Genomic DNA, 21562 nt, shown 5'->3' with positions numbered 1-21562 from the left:
GTTTCTACATGTATTGGAACACTTTTAGCACCCAGCCATATCAGAATTCAAGAATTGTGTTTTTTGATGCACCCTAATATATATATATATATATATATGTAAAAATTCTGTTTATAGTAATAGCCATCTGTGTATATATATTCATAGTACATATTCACCTGTAAACTCTGTTATAGTAACAACCATCTTTATATTGTGTTCATTGTACATATCTGTAGAAATTCTATTTATAGTAATATCCACCTGTATATTATGTTAAGTATATATCCAGCTGTTAATCTTGTTCACAATTCTAGTTATCTATATGTTATATTCATAGCACAAATCTATCCGTAAAATTCTGTTTATAATAGTGTTCATGTCTATATTTATTCAGTACTTTTCCATGTCCTCCACTTATTGAACCATTGTATATCCTGCACTTACTGCTATTGCACTTCTGGTTAGACCTAAACTGCATTTCGTTGCCTTGTACCTGTGTAATGACAATAAAGTTGAATCTAATATAATCTAATCAAATACCACTCTTCTCTGTAATTATGTAAGCAACCTCTGACATATTGATATGTTCTGTTTATTTTTTCTCTTTTTTAGCTTTATATTGACCTCACAAACCCTAGATGGACTCTTCCAGGGCTGAAGAATTGCAAAAGACAAAATTCCAGTGTCTTGACATTGGTTGACTTGACTGAGACCAAGATAGAAAATGGGACAAATCAGGAAACAGAGAATTTGCCACCAAATTACTCTCAAGTGAAACAAGCACAAACAACAAATAACAATCCAACTTCAAACAAACAAGATTTAAAGTCACAGAAAAGCTCTTCAAGAGACCCAACTGATGTTGCACTACAGCAGGACTGTGGTAATTCAAAGCTAAAGCAGAGACGTTTGGATTCTCAAACACAACACCAAAAGGAGAAGGTTAAAGCACGTCTTCCTGCAGCAATTGTAAAATTAAGACGATTGCCTTTTCTTGACAGTCATTGCGCAGAACTGAAGAAGTCAAGGTGTTTTGTCTATTTAAACAAAGATGGTACACAAATGTCGCTGCACTCTAGTCAACCAGACAGTAACAGTGAAGCACCACAATGCATTAGTAATTTGAGTAGAACTACCACGGCAAATGGTCCTCACATGGATCACCCACTGGATGAGTCTTCTCCTAAGGTGGTTGAATCTTCTGTTAGACAGGAAGAACAAGAGAACAGTAATGAATTTACAAACGCACAGTTAAATGCTAAAATATCTCCGCATCTAAGGAGCCCGCCGGACTCTCCTTTCTCAGATAAAGAGGTCTCTGTTGCAACCTCAAAGACGCACATCACTTGTGAAGAAGAGAGAGATGACTTTTGCTTATCCACGCTCAGGCCCTCTCCAACGTCACCTTCTTCATCTCAAGTTGAAGCACAGGGTTCTTTACATAAAGAAGTCATCTGCTCCAAACTTGAACAACTGGAATTGGACAAGGCAGTTGTCTCTGATCACTCGTTTTCCTACTCTCCTACCACTGGACCAAACCCTTCTGAGACTTTTGGCCTAGACTCTATGTCCCACCAAGTCAACACAACACCCACTTCTGAGCATACACTAGCGGAGAGTACATCTAAATGGCAATTGGAGGTGGTTAAGGCTCATGAGCCGTCAAACAACTCTGAGTTTTTCTTTTTCCCTAGTGAACCTCCTTTGTCAACTGAGAGCATGGATGACAAATCTGGGGCCGGGACAGACGGAGGTGAGCTGGGCGTTGACAGCCCAGTGTCTTTTCTCTGGCAAGAGGGGAGTGATGGAGACGAAGACAACAAAGAGAGCAGATTTGATATAGACTTCAGGGCGGCCAGTAGGGAGGACAGGCAATTTGTGTGCCCAGTTACACTCAGGAAAATAATGTCTGGAACAGCTCAAGCCCTGGTGAGAGACATTTCTCCAAATCTATATATTTATATTTTTATGTTGCTCTCCTTACACATGAACTCCACTTTGCGTTGGGCTAAACAGCGCCCCTTAGCTGTGATATAACCACAACATAACACAGCCTGTCGTGAGCTATTGCTAAATTGTATGCTAGGCTGAATGTATAGCATTTCTTTCTTCTTTTTTAAGTTTGATGGGGAAGATGACGATTTTGGGACTCCAGAGATGCTTTGCCGTCAGAGCCTGAGCCTGGTGTACAGTACCATTGATGAGAATTACCCAGAAGGCACTTTGGAGCTTTTGTCTGACCTGCTACAGCCTGGTTACTATCCCCCCAGAGATATCACCTCCCACCTGCTGCATGGCATTCTGCTCAACCCGCAGTGTCCTTATCACCTGTGTGTGCAAGCTTTTAATCTACTAATGAGGACACAGAGGTGAGGGAACCATAGGAATAGACCTTAATAGTAATGTATTATTTGTAGCTTTTCCTATTTACGTTCTTGATCCGTCCTTTACGTCCTTTCTTCCATCTTGTCACTCTCGTTTTTGTCCTTTCTGATTGCAGACTCCACGTGGCTGATAAAACCACAGTTCCATGGGACTGGGAGTTGTTGACCTCGATCATGTTAAATCAGGTACTATGATGTTTATTTACAAATAATATCAGCTAAGCTTACTCGTGCCTATATATTTAAAAGAATCCTTTACCACAATGTGTGCATTGTTGAAATCATCATTGGTGGATGCTCACTCTGCCCTAGTAGGCAGACATGTTAACAGCTGAATGTCTTTTTTGTGATTTCAGTAAACTGATACACTGTGCCCTTCTTGCTTCCTCAGGACCCTACAAAGAAACATCGATGTGAGGTTGTGCGAATGCTCTTGGACTATGTCGTAAAGACTTTGGAGGATGACTTCCAGGCCCAGCGCTCTATCTCTACCCTCCACCACTCCATTGCCAAGGCAACATTGTCGTGTGATCAGCAGTTTCCTCATGTCAGGTGCATATAGTTTTGATGAAACTGTAAGATGTAGTTTTGTGATGCTAAACAGACAAAATATTAGAATCAGCTCTCAGTATGCTGTGCACTGCACATCTAAACATGTTTAATTCAGGGTCTCAATACATGTAATCTTCTCATAGAAATGATCATTCCTACACACTAAGACCAGATTTGAACCCTATTTTACAGAACACTTTAATGAAGAAATAGGACAAAAACCGAGCACTGAAAGGTTTTGCTATAAACTCAAATGACTGGCTTCTCTCCTGTAAAACTAAAGGCGCTTACCCACTGCTAGTACCAGCTCGACTCGGCCGCGTTGCCCAGTTCTCCTTTTTCCATTGCAGATTTAGTACTGCCTCATGCATGGGGCATCGCTAGACATAGCGATGCCCCAGGAAACTGGCGGGACACAACACACACACGCAACGTTGAAGGTGTGTTGTTTTTGAGTGTCTGCATGGGGATGTTGCCACAGCGAGAAGACACATTTAGTTTCAAAAGAAGCTGGAAGCCGCAAAAAAAAAAAAAACAGCTGGCTAAACTGTTTAAAAATGGCGTTTTTGTTTTTCAGAACACCCCGTCTGTCGCTAGCAGAGATGGCACAGTGATTAGTGATAATTCTCTCCAACCAATCAGTAGTGAGCAGGTTTTCACATCTCCTTTTGGTATTGCTTCAGCTCGCTTGGAACCTCGACAGAGGTGATGCTTAAAAAAGGACCTGTTGGCAGGTATCCGGGACTTTGTTTATAATTGAAAAACAAAAACGGCGAGTAGAGTTGAGGCGAGTCGACCAGGTACCATGTTGTGGAAAAACGCCATGACAGTTACACTGTTACTTATTCCATGTGTGTGTGTGGATTCCATGTCGCGTTTTTTGGGCAGTAGTTGAGACGGTTGAGACCAAATGTGTTGTACTTGAATTTGTCATTGTACGATAGACAGAGAGAAATAAAGCGTATTTTACTCACACATTGATTACGTTAATTACCCTCTAACACTCAATAGATGATTTTTATGAAGACCAATGCTATTTTCTCCTCCTCTGCATTTTATTTATTGCAGCACTAAACAAGGAAGTAAGCTACTCAAGTATTGATTTATGACCATTATATGAGATGAGAGAGAGAGAGAGAGCTCTCTAACATTCTAACAATGGGTTTTACAGATAGCTTTTTTTTTCAGCTATCACTCTGCAAAAGTAAACTCAGAGTCACCTTCGGGGAAACAGATGAAGACAGTTTATTCTACCAGTTAGCCCCGCTGTTAGCTGGGAGCTAAGCATGTGGGGATCTGGATACCTCACCCTGTGTGTTGTTGTGATTGGTCGTAGTGTTGTCCAATTGCGTACAGTGAGATTCTCAAATGCATGCTTGGTGCCGCCTCTCAAGATGGCGACTTTCATTATTCAAAGCCCAGACCCTTAATCTTTTGGATTTGGGTCCAGGATTTACAAGATGTCGTGGGGTCACACCTCTAAGTAATCTTGTTGATGTTTTTGTTTTCCAGGGACGTTATCAAGTGGCTCTTTTCTGCCATTATAAAATCAACAGAGCATGGAGAGAGTAAAGAAGCAGCCAGAGAGAGAGATGAACAAATTAGGTGAATTACAAATTTAGGAATACATTTATTTTTTAACACTGTTTATTTGCATGGATACATAATAAGGGACGCTACTATGCGCTGTCTTTTCCACATTCTAGTTTTTGTCCCATTGTCTTGTGCAGAATGGTGTCCATCTTCCAGAGGATGCTGTTCTTGGCTCTGGAGGTGGACCGTTCTCCAGCTCTAAACTCTGCCAAGCTATCCCAGGAGCTCTTCCACATGCTCATCAGCGATATACCTCTACGAGCACACAGGTGAGGCAGAGAGATTAGATGAGGGAGAGAGGCAAGATGAGCAGGATTTGTATCACCATTATGGGAAATTAAAAAAAAAAAAAAAACATTTGGGAGGGAGGAATCAGAAAAGGATTGATTGTAAATAAAAATTAGCAGTTTAATATTAGTATGTACTGTATGTATATAAATATATACAGTATATGTATATATGGACTATGTATATATGTGTGTGTGTGTATATAGATATGTATATTTAACATAGACTTTCCTAAATGTTACATGTCTAAGTGCCTTTAAATTAAAGAGAACCTTTTAAAAAAACAACTAGGGTGATGAGTTAAAAATTAGCAAGAGCTATAAACTGTCTGTGCAGGCCTTCAGTTTTATGTTCTGTATTAGACATAATCCTAAATTCAAAAAATAAAGATTTAAAAAATGACATTGAAATATATTTTGTATTCATTTGATAATAATTTCAATGTGGTTTGCAAATTGGAATGACATTCTTAAATGCAAAGGTATTTCCGCAAATTATAAATAGTCTTTAAATGGATCAATTGAATAATTCATGATTAAAGCAAAAATTAGAATTATTCTAATGTGCCTCTTTTCTCCAGTTTTCCAAGCTATGACTAATGTGTTTCTGCCACCCAGGATGTTGTTACTGGAGAGCCTGCAGAGCATGCTGCTGAGATGTAAGCTGTTGGAACATCTGTTAGATTATGCATGCCCACTGAAAATCTCTCTGCCCATGTCGCTCAGTCTTCTGCTTCACTTTTTGAAGAACTGCACTCTGGCACCAGACCCTTCGGTGAATATCACTCTTGCATCATGTTTTCATCTTTGGCCTTTGCCAGCCTTTGGCTAGCCTTTGCTCTTTACAGATATAGTGGTATTAACATATCTGATTTACAATGTATTAATACAGTTATCAGGAACAAAATATTGTGGAATTAAAGTTTAAAGACAGTGACGACCACCCCTTTTCCCCATATCCTTATTAAGCACATAGGAGGTATCTTTGATTTATTTTTGGAAATTCTAACACTCAAAAGTTTGCCACAACAAGCAGCCGCCCAGTGCAACTGATGCATGACTGTATTCTCCAGGATGGTACTGAAAAGTGGCAGAAGTGGGAGGAGTTGGTCCATCTTCTCTGGATGTTGCTGCTCAGCTACAACAAAGCGATGAAAGGTGAGATGTTACAATCCCGCCAATCGGTCCCAAAATGTTCCACTTAGATAGTAAACATTCTTCGGAAATTTTTGCAATCATTCCCTGAAAAGAACCAAGCTGCCTTATTGCACAATGCAACTGAAAACTTGCCATTTTCAGCATGTAGCTTGCTGGCTCGAAGGCTGTGATTTCCTGTAGCAAAGTGATTTTGAGAACGGCAACACACAGAGAGCAGACATCCTATGCATGAGCCACGCGCAAGATGTCAGGCTCTATCCTGGAAATGTACTCCCTTTAATCCAGACTATTATTACATTATTACAACAATACATCAGCTTCCCTATTATTCAATAAATTAAAAAAATAAAATAACAATAATAATAAAACCAAATAAGGAGAGTCAGGGGATCACCAACATATTTACTGAGTAGGTCAGCTTTCATTGTTCTGCTGCCAGGAAGCAGACAGTGCTTGGGGCCTGTTGGAAATGTCAGACTCCAGTGAATGGGCAATACGGGGTGCAACGCCATATGGGATTCTACTGAGCTGTTTTATAGGATTTTATTTTTTCTTCAGCAGAGGGGGAAAAAAAAGAGGGCAAAGCAACGAGCTGGACTAGCCTGACCACCTAGTCAAATGTCTTTCCATTTCACCTTCTACTTACCATTAATTCCCAATTGTATATTTATGTCGTTAATTCATCTCTGATAACTGCTAAATGTATTCTACTGAATAAATGAATGCATTTATGTTAAGCCAAATTTTAGTAAAAACAAAATGTAAAGAGTGGTAAACTTTAGACATATTTTTACCATTCCCTTGCTTGGTCCTTTTGGTGTTTTTACAAAAAGTCACCTGCCTAATAGTTTTGCATTCTCATTAAATTAAAAGTATAATTGTGAGTCTTTTAACCACTAATTTCAGTAGATATTATCTCTCCTGGATAATATGCCTCTAACATGTGGATTATATTAACTATTTGATACCCGGTGTACCATGTCCCTGAATATTAAAACATTTCAACAATGAGTGAATTTTTGATTGAGTGAAATGTTAATCCATCAGCTCTTAAACTCATGCTTTACTTGACCTTTTCCAGCCCACTTTGGTTTACTCTTACTTTCTTTCATCTGTTATGCCCAGGCTATCTCTGTAACTCCGTCTCTGAACAAAGAGGTGGAATCGCCAACTTGGTCTACAAGCCAGATGATAAGGTATCTAAGCCTGCCATTTGTGAAGCAGTGGAGGCATTTCTGTCCAGATCCCAGGCTGACCTCGGCCAAGCCTTACCTCTCCATGTGGAAGAGTCCCTCACTTATCTACAGGATCATCTGCTAGATGTCTGTCAGTGTTGAATGGAGAAAAAAAAACTTTTCTTGGATGAAGAAAGCATTAGTTATAAGGCATTCTACAAATTATATTTATATTTTTGTATGAGTTGACTTGGTAAAGTTCTGAGTTTGTGAAAATAAAGTCCATTGTGGGGTCCAGTGGACTTTAACAATATTGACATTTGGCTTCTCTTAATTATTTAAGCCGTCAAAGGGCCTCCATGAGGACCACAATGGAAATAAGCCTTTGGGATTTATTGTATTCTTGTCTCTGTTGTTGCTGTTTTTAATGTTGGATTATGTAATTACTGCTGTGCAGTGTTATTTGTGTTTTAAAAAAATGAAATAAATAAAACAATCAAAGAAACAAAAGACCTAACCGTTTTCTTCATTACTTTGGCCACATTTACTTTTCTTATGCTAGCTAACTATGCATAGTTATTCATTAAGGCACAGTAAATTGAACCGTGGTATTGTATCCATCCATCGCATGGCCCATCACTTATCATTTAAGGGTTTAATTTACTCTGGTTCAACAGCTGGTTGAGACTGTCTACGCTCTGACCAATAGGATCAAGCGCTGTTATCGGCAGAGGAAAAAAAAAAAACTACTGTCGCCATGATACAGCAGCGGAAACGGGTGCGAAGTAGCTAGAAAACAAAAGAGAACACGCAGTCGTCCTCGCGATTTGGTATGCTCTTGCAGGTAAAAAAGGAATCCTTCATTTTCGACCAGAACTTTTTTATTCACTCATTTCACCGCAATCTTATTCATATGTTAAAAGCGCTGTGGTCGTTTTCCGAAGTATGACTTCTTTGAATAGGAAGACGGTCAGCTTCGAATAATTGGGATATGTTAGCTTTTAGCTAACAAGCTAACTCCAGCTAAGCTAAATAGCTCGCAAACCCAGCGTTGTTAGGATCCCAATGAGAGTGGTTAATGCTTTAGATGCTACCTAGCGGCAGCTAACTGAAGCGCTGTTTCGTGGCCTAGCTAGTGTTAATGCGCAAGTCAGTGCTTTGCTGTTATGTAAACACAATTGTGCAGTATATTTTAATATCATGTTGCTTCTTTTCCGCTAACTCACTCGGACGGAGCGTTAAAGTCCGCTATCTAATGGCTCCATTTCTGTAACTTCGCGTATCCCTTTGGCATCTTGCTAGTTAGTTAGCAAGCTAGCTAGCGTTTGGCTTTTTAGCGTTTGTTATGTAGCTAGCTACAGCTTGATAGCTGACGTTAGGCTAGGCTAATCAGTTAGCAACAACGAGAGAAAAATAGGCTACTCTTAGCTTGCTAGTTGTAACGTTAGCTATTTTTTTGGGGCTCATTTTAAAATGCAGTTTCATTTTCATCTCTTTGACTAACGTTAACTATAGCTAGCTAAAGCTTTAGCTACAGGTAACGTTAACAACACTGTTTGCTAAGTTAAGCGTGCCATGTAGCAATTGCTTTAGCTATGTTGCTGATTTTAATGTTGATTGTTATGTAACGTTAAGTAACGTTACACGGTAACTCATATATCAGCCCCCAAAGGAATCAGTTTGATGATATTTAAATATTGTATTTTAAAAATTTGATGGCAAAGTATTTTCTTTGTGATTGGTAAACGTTACATTTAAAATCATGTGCCAATATGGTAATTCTCAATGCAAATTTGGTTAACATTACTTGATGAGCTAATACGTAGCTAGTTACCTAAATTTACACCACCTTCAACCTAATTCGGAGTGTTCAAGCTTTATTCTCTAGAGAAAAATGCTTAATTGATTCACACTTGATAACGTGAACACAGAGATACAGCTAGCTACAAGCGTTGTGGAGATGGGTCTGGCTATGTGAGACGAGAAGATGTTTGACTTTGTCCAGGAATGATATTTAAAATCAAAATTATCTCTGCAGTGTTATAGGAATGCCCAAGGAAAAATATGACCCGCCGGATCCCAGGCGGATGTACACAATTATGTCTAGCGAAGAAGCAGCCAACGGGAAGAAATCATACTGGGCTGAGCTTGAAATCAGCGGTGAGTGCTTTATATCGGAGTTCCAAGTTTTGTTGGTAAAGTAGTTGTTTTGCAATTTATACTGTTCATACACATATATTGTTGGCATTAAGCTTAACCGTATTAGACTGTTTTTCTACATTAACATGTAGCTTTTGTGTACCTACCTTTCATGTCTCACCATTGGGCACTATTGTGTCGTTTTCACAACAGACATTTTCACTTTCACATAGTGGAAAATACAACAACGGTACACTTAAACAGTGTGGAGCAAACAAGGCCTACTGTCATCTCATTAATCTTACATGTGTGTTGATGTTTTTTATATTTTAACATTTAAAGTAATATTAGGTTGAATACCTAACTCACCTGTTGGGCAAGAGACTGAAGAAAATGACAACACCCAAAACTACCAATTAGTCTGCCAGCTAAATGAAATTGAGATATCATTTTTTACATTGCTTTTCCTACTAAGATAAGTCAAAGTCTTCTGTATCATTACTGTTCCAATAAGATGTGGGTCCACCAATTAGAGTGCGGATCGGGCCGGATTTTTCTGTCCGAGCCCGGCCCGCGTCCGACAGAGCAGTAACCGAACCCGACCCGAGCCCGACGGGCATTAAGATATTTATGTCCGAGCCCGACCCTAGCCCGACACAGTTAAAATCGCATTTGTTTCTCATACTAATGACACATGTACGTTTGTTTGTGTGGAAAGCCCGCTTTTATTAACATCATATGTGGGGGATTATGTCAGTAAATCTGAGTAAAATAAATACCTTGCTTAACCTGTATTGATAAGCCGCCCCAATAAGAGATGCGGTAATTCAGCATTCACTCACACATATACTGTACATGTTTAGTTTAATGCGATGCTGCCGCTGCTGAGAATGTAATATAATAGGTTTACTTGATATATAGTACCTTTTAAAGACAAAGTAGCAAAGTGCTTCACATGATAAAAATTTGTAAAATACAGTAAGACCCAAACAGTAAATAAGCAAGCAAAAAAAGAAAACCAATAGAAATAAAAACCCAAAAGTTATAAACAGGAAAAAAGAATGAGTTTACACAAAAAAATGTTCAATGCCTTATCGCGCTGATGTGACCGAGCCCGACCCGAACCAAAGCATCCTTTCTAAAAATCTGTTCGAACCCGGCCCGGCCCGTCGGGTTCCGTCGGCTCGGGTCGGGTATCCATCCTCTACCACCAATGTACCTCTGCCCATGTTGATTCTATAAAAGGCTGCGGCTAAAGATTCTTTTCTTTTATCAATTAATGAGCAATCGATCAACATATATCCACATTTTAACCAGAACAGAAGCCTGGATCAGTAAGTCTTTGGCATTTTTCTTTAAATATCTAAGTTAGGATTATTAAAGTTGTTGCTAGTAAATTTTCTGTTTAACTAATTGATTAATGGACTAATTAGTACAGCTCTAGTTAAGTTTTGTTTATAAATAGGTCACTGTAAAATTATTTCACCTGGAAATGCAACATGTCTTAATATGATTTTGTTTGTAGTTGGGGAAATGAATGAGGCCCTACAATTATGCTCAAACATCATTTTCTTTGTAAAATCACTCAACCCACTTTGTCCCATTTTCACAAATGGGAACTTTATTCAATTTTTTCCATGGTGTGAGGGGAGTAATAGATGGATAGTGGAACTTAATTCTCCCGTTTGTCCTTTTCCAACTGCAGGCCGAGTAAGGAGTCTCAGCACAGCCCTGTGGTCTCTCACCCACCTCACTGCCCTGCACATCAGTGACAACTCATTGTCACGCATCCCGCCAGACATTGCCAAACTACACAACCTAGTGTACCTGGATCTCTCATCCAATAAGATCAGGACCCTGCCGGCAGAGCTCGGCAACATGGTCTCTCTCAGGTGAGTGATTTCAGGCTATACGTTTACCCCTAAATTCGGGCACGATGGAAAGGAGTAGCTGTCACAGGGTTGATCTTGAATCACATATCTATATCTATTAGCCAATTAACTATCAATCTGAAGTTGGCAAGTATGGCATAGATGAGTTATGTTTTTCAACTCTAATAAAAATGGTCGTTACTTAAGAGGGCTGGTTTCTAATGATCAAATTCCAATATGTCCTCCACAGGGAACTGCTTTTAAATAACAACCAGTTGCGGGTTCTGCCATTTGAATTGGGGAAACTGTTTCAGTTACAAACACTGGGGTTGAAAGGTGAGTGGCGTATCAATGTTTTTTGTAGCCATTCTAGCCTTGAAATCCCACTGTTCTCTTAGCGATGATTCAGCCCACTTTGCTTTTCCTTCACCAGGAAACCCACTTGCACAAGAAATTATGAGCCTCTACCAGGAACCTGATGGCACGCGGAGACTGCTCAACTACTTATTAGACAATCTGGCAGGGGCTATCAAGCGCAGTGAGTCCCCGCCTCTCGCAGTTTTTAGGCCAGAAAAGAATATTTTTTTATATATTTTTTTTTACCCAAAAGATCTGATACTATAACAGTAGATATAGATGAGGACATTATGAAAGCAACAGCTTATGTGCCCTTAACTTTGTTGAATTAAATACCCATATTTAACATTTTTCCCCCTCTGCTCAGTACCAACAGAGCAGCCTCCAGCACGGTCGTGGATCTCACTCCAAGAACCAGACCGAACACGGGCCTCAGGTAAGGACAACATACATGGAACTTGATTTTGAACAGATGCACATAGATATCGCAATCTTATTTATAAACAGCTGATTGTTAAATATTAATCCGGCGTTTGTCCATAACTGTTAACTACATTTATTTGTTCATTTGCTAAGAGGAACAAGGTGAACAAACAACAAAAATGCTACTTACATCAATTTGTTAGAGTAGTAAGGATCAAGATTTTTTTTGTGTGAAAAGTACTGCTGTGCTGAACCAAAACAAACACTTCTGACACTTGCAAAGTAGTATATGCACATTTCCTTGGTTGAATCTAAGTAGTGTGTGTGTGTGTGTGTGTGTGTGTGTGTGTGTGTGTGTGTGTGTGTGTGTGTGGTCAAACACAGTATTAGTATGGTGTCCCTAATAATCCTATAGATGAGTGTATATTCCTATATGACAAAAGAGTAATTTTTAAAATATGACATATCTCTATTTTGAAATAATAAATCATTCTCGACTACAGCTGTGATTTTGTAGGGGAGTGCATCTAAATAGTAGATGAACTATGATACATTTTAATGCTTTACAAACACCCAAGTAAGCACTGTGACTACTCTCCTGAAGTGATATTGGAGAGGGAAATTAGGTAGAAATACGCTACTTGACTAGGGTGACACTATTATATTAATAATAAATTCAGGCTGAAGTGTATGACAACGACTGCATGCTGCTTCCTCTCAATTTCAAGTTCTGGTTAATCAGCGGGGCCAGCTTGTTTGATAAATTGATCAGACCTGTATGTCACGCGCAGTAGCAACAAAATGTGTATCCAAGAACAATTAAATCAGCGTAAATGATGTTAGATCAAACACAGACTTCTGTAGTAGATTAGTGTTACGTTTCAGGTGTTGCGGCTCCAAACCGCGTTAGTTGAGACGGACGGACGCCTTGTTTCTTTAGGCTAACGATATAAGTTATAGCCCGGCTGGTAGCAGCTTCCTGCAGGATTTCTTGCATTAATCAGGTGGTTTAGTTTGTATTTGCAGCAAACATAAAACACTGACTGCTGTAGCTTCACTGACTACCTATCAAAACTATGGCCATCACTGTCGGTGGCAGCCACTGCCCACGGAACTTTTCTCTACACGGAGAGCCTCACTTCCCAAAACAATAACCCCCGTCGGACTTACGTCACATACACACGTTGCCCACATGGCTAACTGTCTTAAAGGGGAAAAGTCATGTAAAATGAGAACGGTGAAGGTTTACTTTTCTACAGTATCAAACAGCAAAAAAGGATAATCGTCAACATTGCAACGTCCTAGACCTATACTAGGGATTTCACGATACCAAAGATCTAGTAGAAGGTACTAATACCACCAAAAGTACAATACAACAAAGCTAGCATACGTTAGCGTCAGGTTTTCAGAATTTTGCTGGTTTTCGCAACATCCCTATTCTATACATCTTTTGTTGTGTAAATGGTAAAAACATACAGAAAACCTATTTGGATATGTTACAGGACCGAACAATATAGTGTTTATTCTGTTTGCAAATTTCTGCTTAAAATTACTGTTTTCCATGTATGGACAGCAAAAAGAGTATAGCACAGAGCTAGATTTTCTTTTGGTCGTCAAAGGCCCACACAAAAGCAGGTATTATCAAAATTGCAGATTTTTCCAAATACGGTTAGGCTGTTAATTTGCAAACGCAGTATCGGGTCACTGGAACTGAACCTTCTGGAAAACTATCGCCAGGGTAAAGATTTTTTAGAAGCTCCGATTGTAGCTTGTGAAAACAGTGATTTGGGCTTGTAACGTCAGAGTGGGCACAGTTGTCTCCATTGTTATATTATATCCAGATTATAATAGTATGTGTGGACTATTTTAAGGCCAGTAGTTAAACAATTGTGTAAATCTCCCTTACCCTCCTTACAAAAAGAATCCCCTTCTTTAACATTTCTAAGTAATTCCATTTTTTCCATTTCTTCCTCAGCCCTGTTCTCTGTTATGTGCTACAATGTGCTGTGTGATAAATATGCCACACGACAGCTATATGGCTATTGCCCTTCTTGGGCTCTAAACTGGGAGTACAGGAAGAAATCCATCATGCAGGAGATAATGGGCTGCAACGCAGACATCATCAGTTTGCAGGTGAGAGATGGACGTCAAAGTATGTTTAGTTTTTTTTCACAGAAATTAACTTAATGTTTATTTTGCATGTTAGTGCAAATTTAACAATAGCAAATGTATGTTTTGATATCATTTTTGGCTGCACATGAAGTCGATTTTAAACACCTTAATTGCAACACTTGAGTTACTAGTTTGAATTATATTAATATGGGGGTGTTGGTTATACTTGCATGGATTGTCAGTCTTTCTTGTTGTCCGTCCTGACATATTTATTGTTGATTTACAGGAAGTTGAGACGGAGCAGTACTACAATTTTTTCTTGCCTGAGTTGAAGGAGCAGGGATACGACGGTTTCTTCAGTCCAAAGTCACGAGCCAGGACCATGTCCGAGTCGGACCGTAAACATGTGGACGGTTGTGCAGTTTTCTACAGGACGGAAAAGTATGTACCTACAATTTTTGTAGTTGTGCTATTTGTAGTAGTCCTCAAAGGAAACATTTGTTTAGTCCTAACAGCTAACATCCATTTTTATATTTTGTATATATGACTCTCTGACTTGTCCCTCTAAAACATTCCAAACCTACTTGATGTTCAATATCGTTGATGTTTGAGGACAGGCTCAGGAATGCTCATATTGTTGCCTGACTGATTTAAAATAGCGTTATTGTGCCTAGCAAAGCTTTCAGCTGCTGTTGTTGATGCCACTGCAATATAGAAGATGTGTATGTCATATCTTATGTGACCATGTGATTAGCGTAATGTTTGTTTATAAACGGACTAATGGAGCCTCTAGGGTCTCAAAGACTACAGGGCTCCAGACCAACGTTTTTACGGCATCCAGCGTAAATCAACATTCTAACCAAATATTCACATTTCTAATAATTTTCTCTGTATACAGAAATTACAATGTGCTGTTTAAAATTCAGTGTCACATTTTATTGTGCGCTTTTGAAGATGCAACATACAAGGTAAACTGACAATTGCTGTCATGACGGTACCAATATATTTAAAAAAAATATACCGTACATTCAGAATTTAAAAAATAGGTGCTTTGTAACCTTTCGGCCATTAAACGGTTAAACAATACTACTTCCTTGTAAACGAAGTAGGCCATGTTAAATTTCCATATCTCTGCCTCATCTGCGCTCTGATCTAGCCTCTTGTCTTCTAAAAGCAACAGTCTGTGGCATTGCTTTTTACAGTACCTCAACCAGCTGAATTCTTGCAGCCAGTCTTCCTGAAAATGATGGGTTCGGGCATTTTTGCCACACAAACATCTGACTCTGAATCATCATCCAACTGTGACACTGTAGACTTTGGCACTAGCCCCATGTCGGTAGAACAAGTCAATAGTTTGCTTGCTCATTGTTCAGACGTACGTAAGGGCTTAACGATAGTGTGTGTGTGTGTGTGTGTAAGCATCGACATTGCAATGTGCTATAGTCACATTGCAGGACGTTGCGATGTTGACGCTCTTTTTTTATTTCTTTTTTTTTGCTGCTTGACAGAAAAGTAAACTTTCACCGTTCTCCTTTTTAAATGATTATTAGTATCCATCCCTTCCCCTTTAAGACAGGTAGCCATGTGGGCAACGTGTGTATGTGATGTTAGTCCGATGGGTTTTATTGTTGGGAAGTGAGGCTCTCTGTGTGTAGAAAAGTACCGTAGGCAGCAGCTGCTGCTGACAGTGATGCACATAGTTTTGATGGGTAGTCAGTGAAGCTACAGCAGTCTGGGTTTTGTTTGATGAAAATAATTGTTTAATGCAACAAAATGTCTCCGGGCCATTTTCCCCCGCAGAAAGCTGCTACCAGCCAGGCTAAAGCTAATATAGTTAGCCTAAAGAAACTAGCAGAAATCAGCTACCAGCAAGGCTAAAGCTAATATAGTTATCCTGAAGAAACAAGGAATCAGTCTGTCCCAACTGTTACATTTCAGAGCCGCGACGCTGGAAACATACCACTAATCTACTACAAAACTCTGCCTGATCTAACGTCATTTCCACTGATTTAATTGCTCTTGGATACACAGTGTGTTGCTAATGCGCATGACATGCAGGTCTGATAAATGTATCAAACGAACGAGCTGGCCCTGCTGTTCAAGCCCAACCCGACATTTAGAAGAAGCAACATGCTATCACTGTCATTCACGTTAGCCTGGATTGATTATTATATAAATACAATGGTAATTTAAAAATTATTTAATATAATTTCCCCTCTCCAAAGTCACTTCAGAAGAGTAACGTTAGTTGCAGCTTACTTGCTTTGGTGTTATTAAAGCATTAAAGTTCAACAAAAAAATGGTACACATTAGAAAATATCCTTTTTTAGTTCTTTTTCTTCTGTAGATGCACTCCTACAAAATCACCGCAGTAGTTATGGTGATTTAATTTTTCTAAATAGAGCTATTTATGTTCTCTTTAAAAAAAAAAAAAAATACTTTTTCTCTTTTCATATTGCAATATATATATATATCACAAGGGGAAAAAAGTATTGCAATTTCACATTTTTCCAATATCGTGCAGGCTTAATGCACGTAGCATTACATAACAGCAGTGACCAGTAATAGTTGGTGTCTGTTAGCTCACTGGGCTCTAAGGCGCAACTAATATTTTTCCTCTAGTACGCACCAGTGCACCTAATGTCCTCGCATCCACTGCAATGTTGCTTGTATCGATACGGTTTAGTTTTGCGTTACGTAACCCATTTCTTCTGTAATGCCATGCTGTGTTGGATCTCTCCTCTTACTTTCCGCGCAGCCCCGCCACACGGTGGCGCCGGTCCACACTTCTGACATTTGTCTACAGTTTTAATTATATATATATATATATATATAATTAACACAGCTGTATTAAGCAGGCAAACCTGCATTTGTACCAGTGTTTCCGCTGGTAACTCTGTCTGACACTGTGTGCACGGATGTGTGTGTGTGCACGTGAGAGACAGAGACAGAGATGGAGACCAAGGAAAAGAAACGCAGCTGAATGAATGATTGTTTTAAATAGTAAAAAAATAACTCTGTGTGTGTGTGTGTCAATATCTCATCAAACCTCTAGTAGATACTGACCCAACGCCATAGCTTGTTGTGCACCTCCCCAGAAATGTAACTACACGTTGCAGTGACACAGACCGCAACTGTGTTGGATCTACTTGGCTGGGTTCGGTAGTGTTTCCCTATTCTCATTTCAGAGTTCTCATTCTCCGTGAACAACATGAAATCACACAAAGGATGTCAGGCTTAATTCCATCCATTTACATCCGTTGAGATGCGTTAAGTTTGACCAAATGTGAGTCAGTCTGGTGAGTGACCTCAGTGCGTTGGGAGAATCATGTTGGTTAATTATTTAATACACCCTCACCCGAGGCTGGCCCACCGCGGGTTTATCTGACCTGGGTGTGTGTCACACCGGAGGCTCCATGAGTTCACTTGGCACACCTATAGTAATTTTTATACTGAAGGTTGCGCCATTTAGTAGATTTGTTTTGATTTGCTATGCAAAGGCTTCTAAGCCAGACATCAAGTTGCAGCACATCCTAAATTGTGCACTTCATTTAATCCCGTCATTTCCACAAAACGTATGTTAAGCCCTCTCTCCTCCCCTTCTGTTTATTTCTAGGTTCAGTGCAGTGCAGAAGCACACAGTGGAGTTCAACCAGCTGGCCATGGCTAACTCCGAGGGCTCGGAAGCTATGCTGAACAGGGTAATGACCAAGGACAACATTGGGGTAGCTGTACTGCTTGAGGTTCGCAAAGAGATGATGGAGGCCTCATGTGAGTAGACACTATATTCTGATCTTTGGGCCTTATTTATTATAAAATAAGATCAGAATACAAGAGCAGTCCTGCTAATCCTTAATTGAATTTTGTCTGACACTCATTGAGATCCCTAGTAGCTGATAACTTAAAAAGTAAAAAGGACCATAGAAGATGTCAGATTCCCATTGTATATAAATAACTTCTTATAGCACTGAAATTCATTATTCGTAATTCTTCTTTGTATCACTTTGCCATGCTTACTTTCCCCTTCAGCTGGAAAGTCACTCCATGGCATGGAGAAGCAACTGCTCCTGGTAGCCAATGCCCACATGCACTGGGACCCAGAGTACTCTGACGTTAAGCTGGTCCAGACCATGATGTTCCTGTCAGAGGTGAAGAACATAGTGGACAAGGCCACACGCAGCCTCAAGTTGTCCTCTGTCTCTGGTGAGACCAATGCCATTCCACTGGTGCTGTGTGCCGACCTCAACTCCTTGCCTGACTCTGGTAAGTAAGCAGGGCTTTAGGATTGTGCTTTATCTGACCATAGATTAAGCACAACAAATACATATTTTTGTCTTTTATATTACGGTATATGACTTTTTTTTTTTGAGTTTTTGTTGGACAAACAAGCAATTTGAAGACACTGGAGGTTCTTGAGAATTGTAGTGGACATTTTCTCACATTTTTTTTGACTAATGGAGAAGATAATCTGCAGGTGACTCGATCAAGTAATAGATTTTTGCAGTGGTGATGTTTCAGCATGGGATAAAGTCACTGCCAAAATATGCTGTGCCGATACCTTGTTGCACATGATATTAAATTACCATTTAGCTGTGCCTATAGTGACAGTATGAACTAATAGGATTTGGGTCTGTTTGGACTTTGAAGTGCCACTCCACTTTGTTGATTCTGATGAAGACGACTTCTCATCTCTCTCCTCTGTTCAGGCGTAGTGGAGTACCTGAGTACTGGTGGGGTGGACTGCACCCACAAGGACTTCAAGGAGCTTCGCTATAGCGACAGCCTGACCAAATTCAACTGCAATGGCAAGAGCAGCATGTCCAACGGCAGGATCACCCATGGCTTCAAGCTGAAGAGCGCTTATGAGAACGGCCTGATGCCTTACACCAACTACACCTTCGACTTTAAGGTGACTTTACTGCCCGCATAGCTATTTTTATTGTTTTGAATATATATGTTGTTGTGAATGTTGCTTGTTTATAAGCACTATATCAAGGAGTTCACTCCCTTCTTCTCTCCTCAGGGTGTCATCGACTATATTTTCTACTCTAAGCCTCACCTGAACGTGCTGGGTATTTTGGGCCCTCTGGACCCCCACTGGCTTGTAGAGAACAATGTCAGCGGCTGCCCGCATCCCCACATCCCCTCCGACCACTTCTCCCTCTTCGGCCAGCTGGAGCTGCTCCTGCCCAACTTGCCCCCACAGGTCAATGGGCTCCATCTGCCTGCACGCAGGTAGTGAGTCCTTGCCACACCACCAGGGGGAGCTGCAACCACAAGCTCTCCATCTTAAACCCTCCTCCCTCCCACTACCAGCTCTTCCCTCCACCGTACTGGAGGAAGAAGACAAATACACAACCTGTAAAATATTCGTACAGTGAGGTCTGGCCGACAGGGATTTCGTATAATGTTATAGATATTCTATTTTTCTTTCTCCGTTTTTCTTTTTTGTTCTTTTTTTAACTGCTCGATTCAGTCCTGTTCATGTATCATATTTTGTGTTTTGGACTTCCTTTCCTCCTCAAATCCACCCACCCAACCACTTTGCTTCTGTCTTTCAAACTAGAGGAGATGCTAGCTCATTTAGATCTGTCACATCGTGCACTGTTTGGTTTGGTTTTAGAAAAAGGAGAAACTGAGAAATGGCTGAGGGGACGACATTCACCTTTTAAAAGCTCCATAGCTGGTGGTCTGCCTGTCTGTCCTGTATAAATCTGAAACCAGCAAAGACAGCAGACTTGTCAATCTCAGATGTCCATCATTGGCTTGTGCTTGTTCGCCTCTGTAGCCAGCTTACTTTCTCAGTCTTTCTTGGATGCATGCATTTGAGTCAGGTGTTGTTGGATTAGAGCAGCGTTTCGCTAGTAGTTGAGCGTCCCTGGAGATGGGTGTAATGCAGCTCGTATGTTAGATTTCCTGCTGTCACTCTGTGGTGCTGAGGCCTTTTGTTTGGATCTTGGCCTCCTGTGGTGCTACAAGATAGTCTACACCTCTGGCCCTGGTGCATTTGCTACCAAACCCACAGATGCCTCAAGAACCAGATGTCTGAGAACTACATTTGCCCAATTTAACATGGGCTGAAATGCTGTATGTAGTGTTAATTTGGGAAGGAAGGATATGGCGGGAAACTGATAGCAGCTACCATCCTGTTTGCAGGCTGTTTCACCCCAGCTTTTGTAGTTGTCAGTCTAGTCTTGTGCATAAGAATTCACGAGGTCCCCATTTTTGGGCTTGGATTTAGGTTGACTGGCGAAGTGAAGAGGGGCCTTCACAAATCTTTTTTTTTATTTTTTTTATTTGATTGCTTTAAGGCAGAGAGAGCGAGTAATGGCTAATACACAGGAGTAAAACCAGCATTCCTCTCACTGTCTGGAGTTGCCATCCAACTCCACACATGCAAGCTTACACACACACACACACACACACAAACAGCCACCCACACCCACCCACCCACCCACCCACAGGTAATTTGCAGGCAGATCTGTAGCACTGTCTCCGAGGCCAGTAGTGACTTTCCCCAGCCATGAATTGCATACACAAACAGTGGGTTTTTTCACAAGTGTTTGTACAGAATAGAAATCTAGACTCAGTCTTTACATGATTGTATATGAACCACAAAAGACCTGTTTTCTGGCGTTTTTTGTACTAGAGTAAATTATGATCCGATTTGAAAAAAAAAAGATTGTATTGTAAACTATGGCTAAATTTTTATCCAGTTAATGTTAAGATGAATTGATATTACCAGCTTGTACAAAAGACGTAAGAAGAGGTTGTTCAAGGCGTTCACTGTCACTACTTTGCACTCCCTATAGATTAACTGTAATTAATGTATCATTGTTTTATTTTTAACCTCCCTCCCCCCCGCTGTTTTGTTTTGACGGCATATTGCTGCAATTGTAAATAGACACTGAGTAAACTCTCCCTGTTGCTTCTAGCCCATTAACAAAGCCATTGATCCACACTGCTGCCATCAGTTCAGATAAAAGAACACGCAAGTACGAGTCATAACCCACCAGTGACTCCACATCTGTTCATCTATATAATTCTCACACGCTCCCACTAGTGACGTATGACTGATACAACCAATTTTAATCCTACATGTACAAGAAAACATCGTGCCTCACTGTAGCAGTTGTCGTTGTCTTGCACTATTTACATTTGACGAACGCCTGAACAACCTTTTCTCCTTTTATTTTTAAATACTGTTGAGACATTTGTGAGGATTTTATGTCCTTTTATTGGTTCTTGTTAATATTGATTTCCTTTTTTATGAGCTGTGACAATGTTATGATGATGTGTATATCCTTCCTATTCATTGAGCTCTCTAGTAATCAGGTATGCTTTCTCCACCGCCCCTTTGTCCTCTCTTCAAGGAACACAAGGAGTAGGATGTCTAATCTTTGTTAAATCCATTTGGATTGTTATGCTCCCTATTTGTACCTTACCACAGCTCCATGGCCAGACCCCCAAAGTATCTAGCCCATAGCTCCTTCCCTGGTCATGCATTTTAAATCTCCTTAAGCCTGTCC

General features: G+C 40.1%; 2 protein-coding genes across 6 annotated transcripts in view; both read left to right on the top strand.

Annotated features, from left to right (window-relative positions):
- The window catches only part of simc1 (SUMO interacting motifs containing 1), an 11273-nt gene extending 3634 nt beyond the window's left edge, over positions 1-7639 (top strand). For 2 of the 5 annotated variants that reach the window (XM_034883957.1, XM_034883958.1), the window contains exons 2-10: positions 595-1911; positions 2104-2351; positions 2483-2552; positions 2758-2918; positions 4431-4523; positions 4649-4780; positions 5417-5573; positions 5872-5956; positions 7082-7639. In XM_034883957.1, coding sequence (XP_034739848.1) covers positions 595-1911; positions 2104-2351; positions 2483-2552; positions 2758-2918; positions 4431-4523; positions 4649-4780; positions 5417-5573; positions 5872-5956; positions 7082-7293 — 2475 coding nt within the window. In that variant the 3' untranslated portion in view covers positions 7294-7639. Of the gene's footprint in view, positions 1-594; positions 1912-2103; positions 2352-2482; positions 2553-2757; positions 2919-4430; positions 4524-4648; positions 4781-5416; positions 5574-5871; positions 5957-7081 lie in introns of those variants that run through there. The other 3 variants (XM_034883961.1, XM_034883962.1, XM_034883959.1) reach the window with 2 other exon arrangements.
- A 99-nt stretch (positions 7640-7738) lies between these two features.
- The window catches only part of cnot6a (CCR4-NOT transcription complex, subunit 6a), a 14800-nt gene continuing 976 nt past the window's right edge, over positions 7739-21562 (top strand). The window contains exons 1-12 of the mRNA XM_034883544.1: positions 7739-7975; positions 9170-9291; positions 10976-11162; positions 11392-11477; positions 11575-11679; positions 11866-11934; positions 13897-14054; positions 14320-14474; positions 17650-17804; positions 18063-18296; positions 18740-18942; positions 19057-21562. The exon at positions 19057-21562 is cut by the window's right edge and continues 976 nt beyond it. Coding sequence (XP_034739435.1) covers positions 9180-9291; positions 10976-11162; positions 11392-11477; positions 11575-11679; positions 11866-11934; positions 13897-14054; positions 14320-14474; positions 17650-17804; positions 18063-18296; positions 18740-18942; positions 19057-19272 — 1680 coding nt within the window. The 5' untranslated portion in view covers positions 7739-7975; positions 9170-9179 and the 3' untranslated portion in view covers positions 19273-21562. The remainder of the gene's footprint in view (positions 7976-9169; positions 9292-10975; positions 11163-11391; positions 11478-11574; positions 11680-11865; positions 11935-13896; positions 14055-14319; positions 14475-17649; positions 17805-18062; positions 18297-18739; positions 18943-19056) is intronic.

Source organism: Etheostoma cragini, chromosome 10, assembly GCF_013103735.1.
Source record: "Etheostoma cragini isolate CJK2018 chromosome 10, CSU_Ecrag_1.0, whole genome shotgun sequence".
NCBI lineage: Eukaryota > Metazoa > Chordata > Actinopteri > Perciformes > Percidae > Etheostoma > Etheostoma cragini.
The sequence above is the reverse complement of the archived record's forward strand: the minus strand, read 5'-3'. Positions and strand labels throughout refer to the sequence as shown.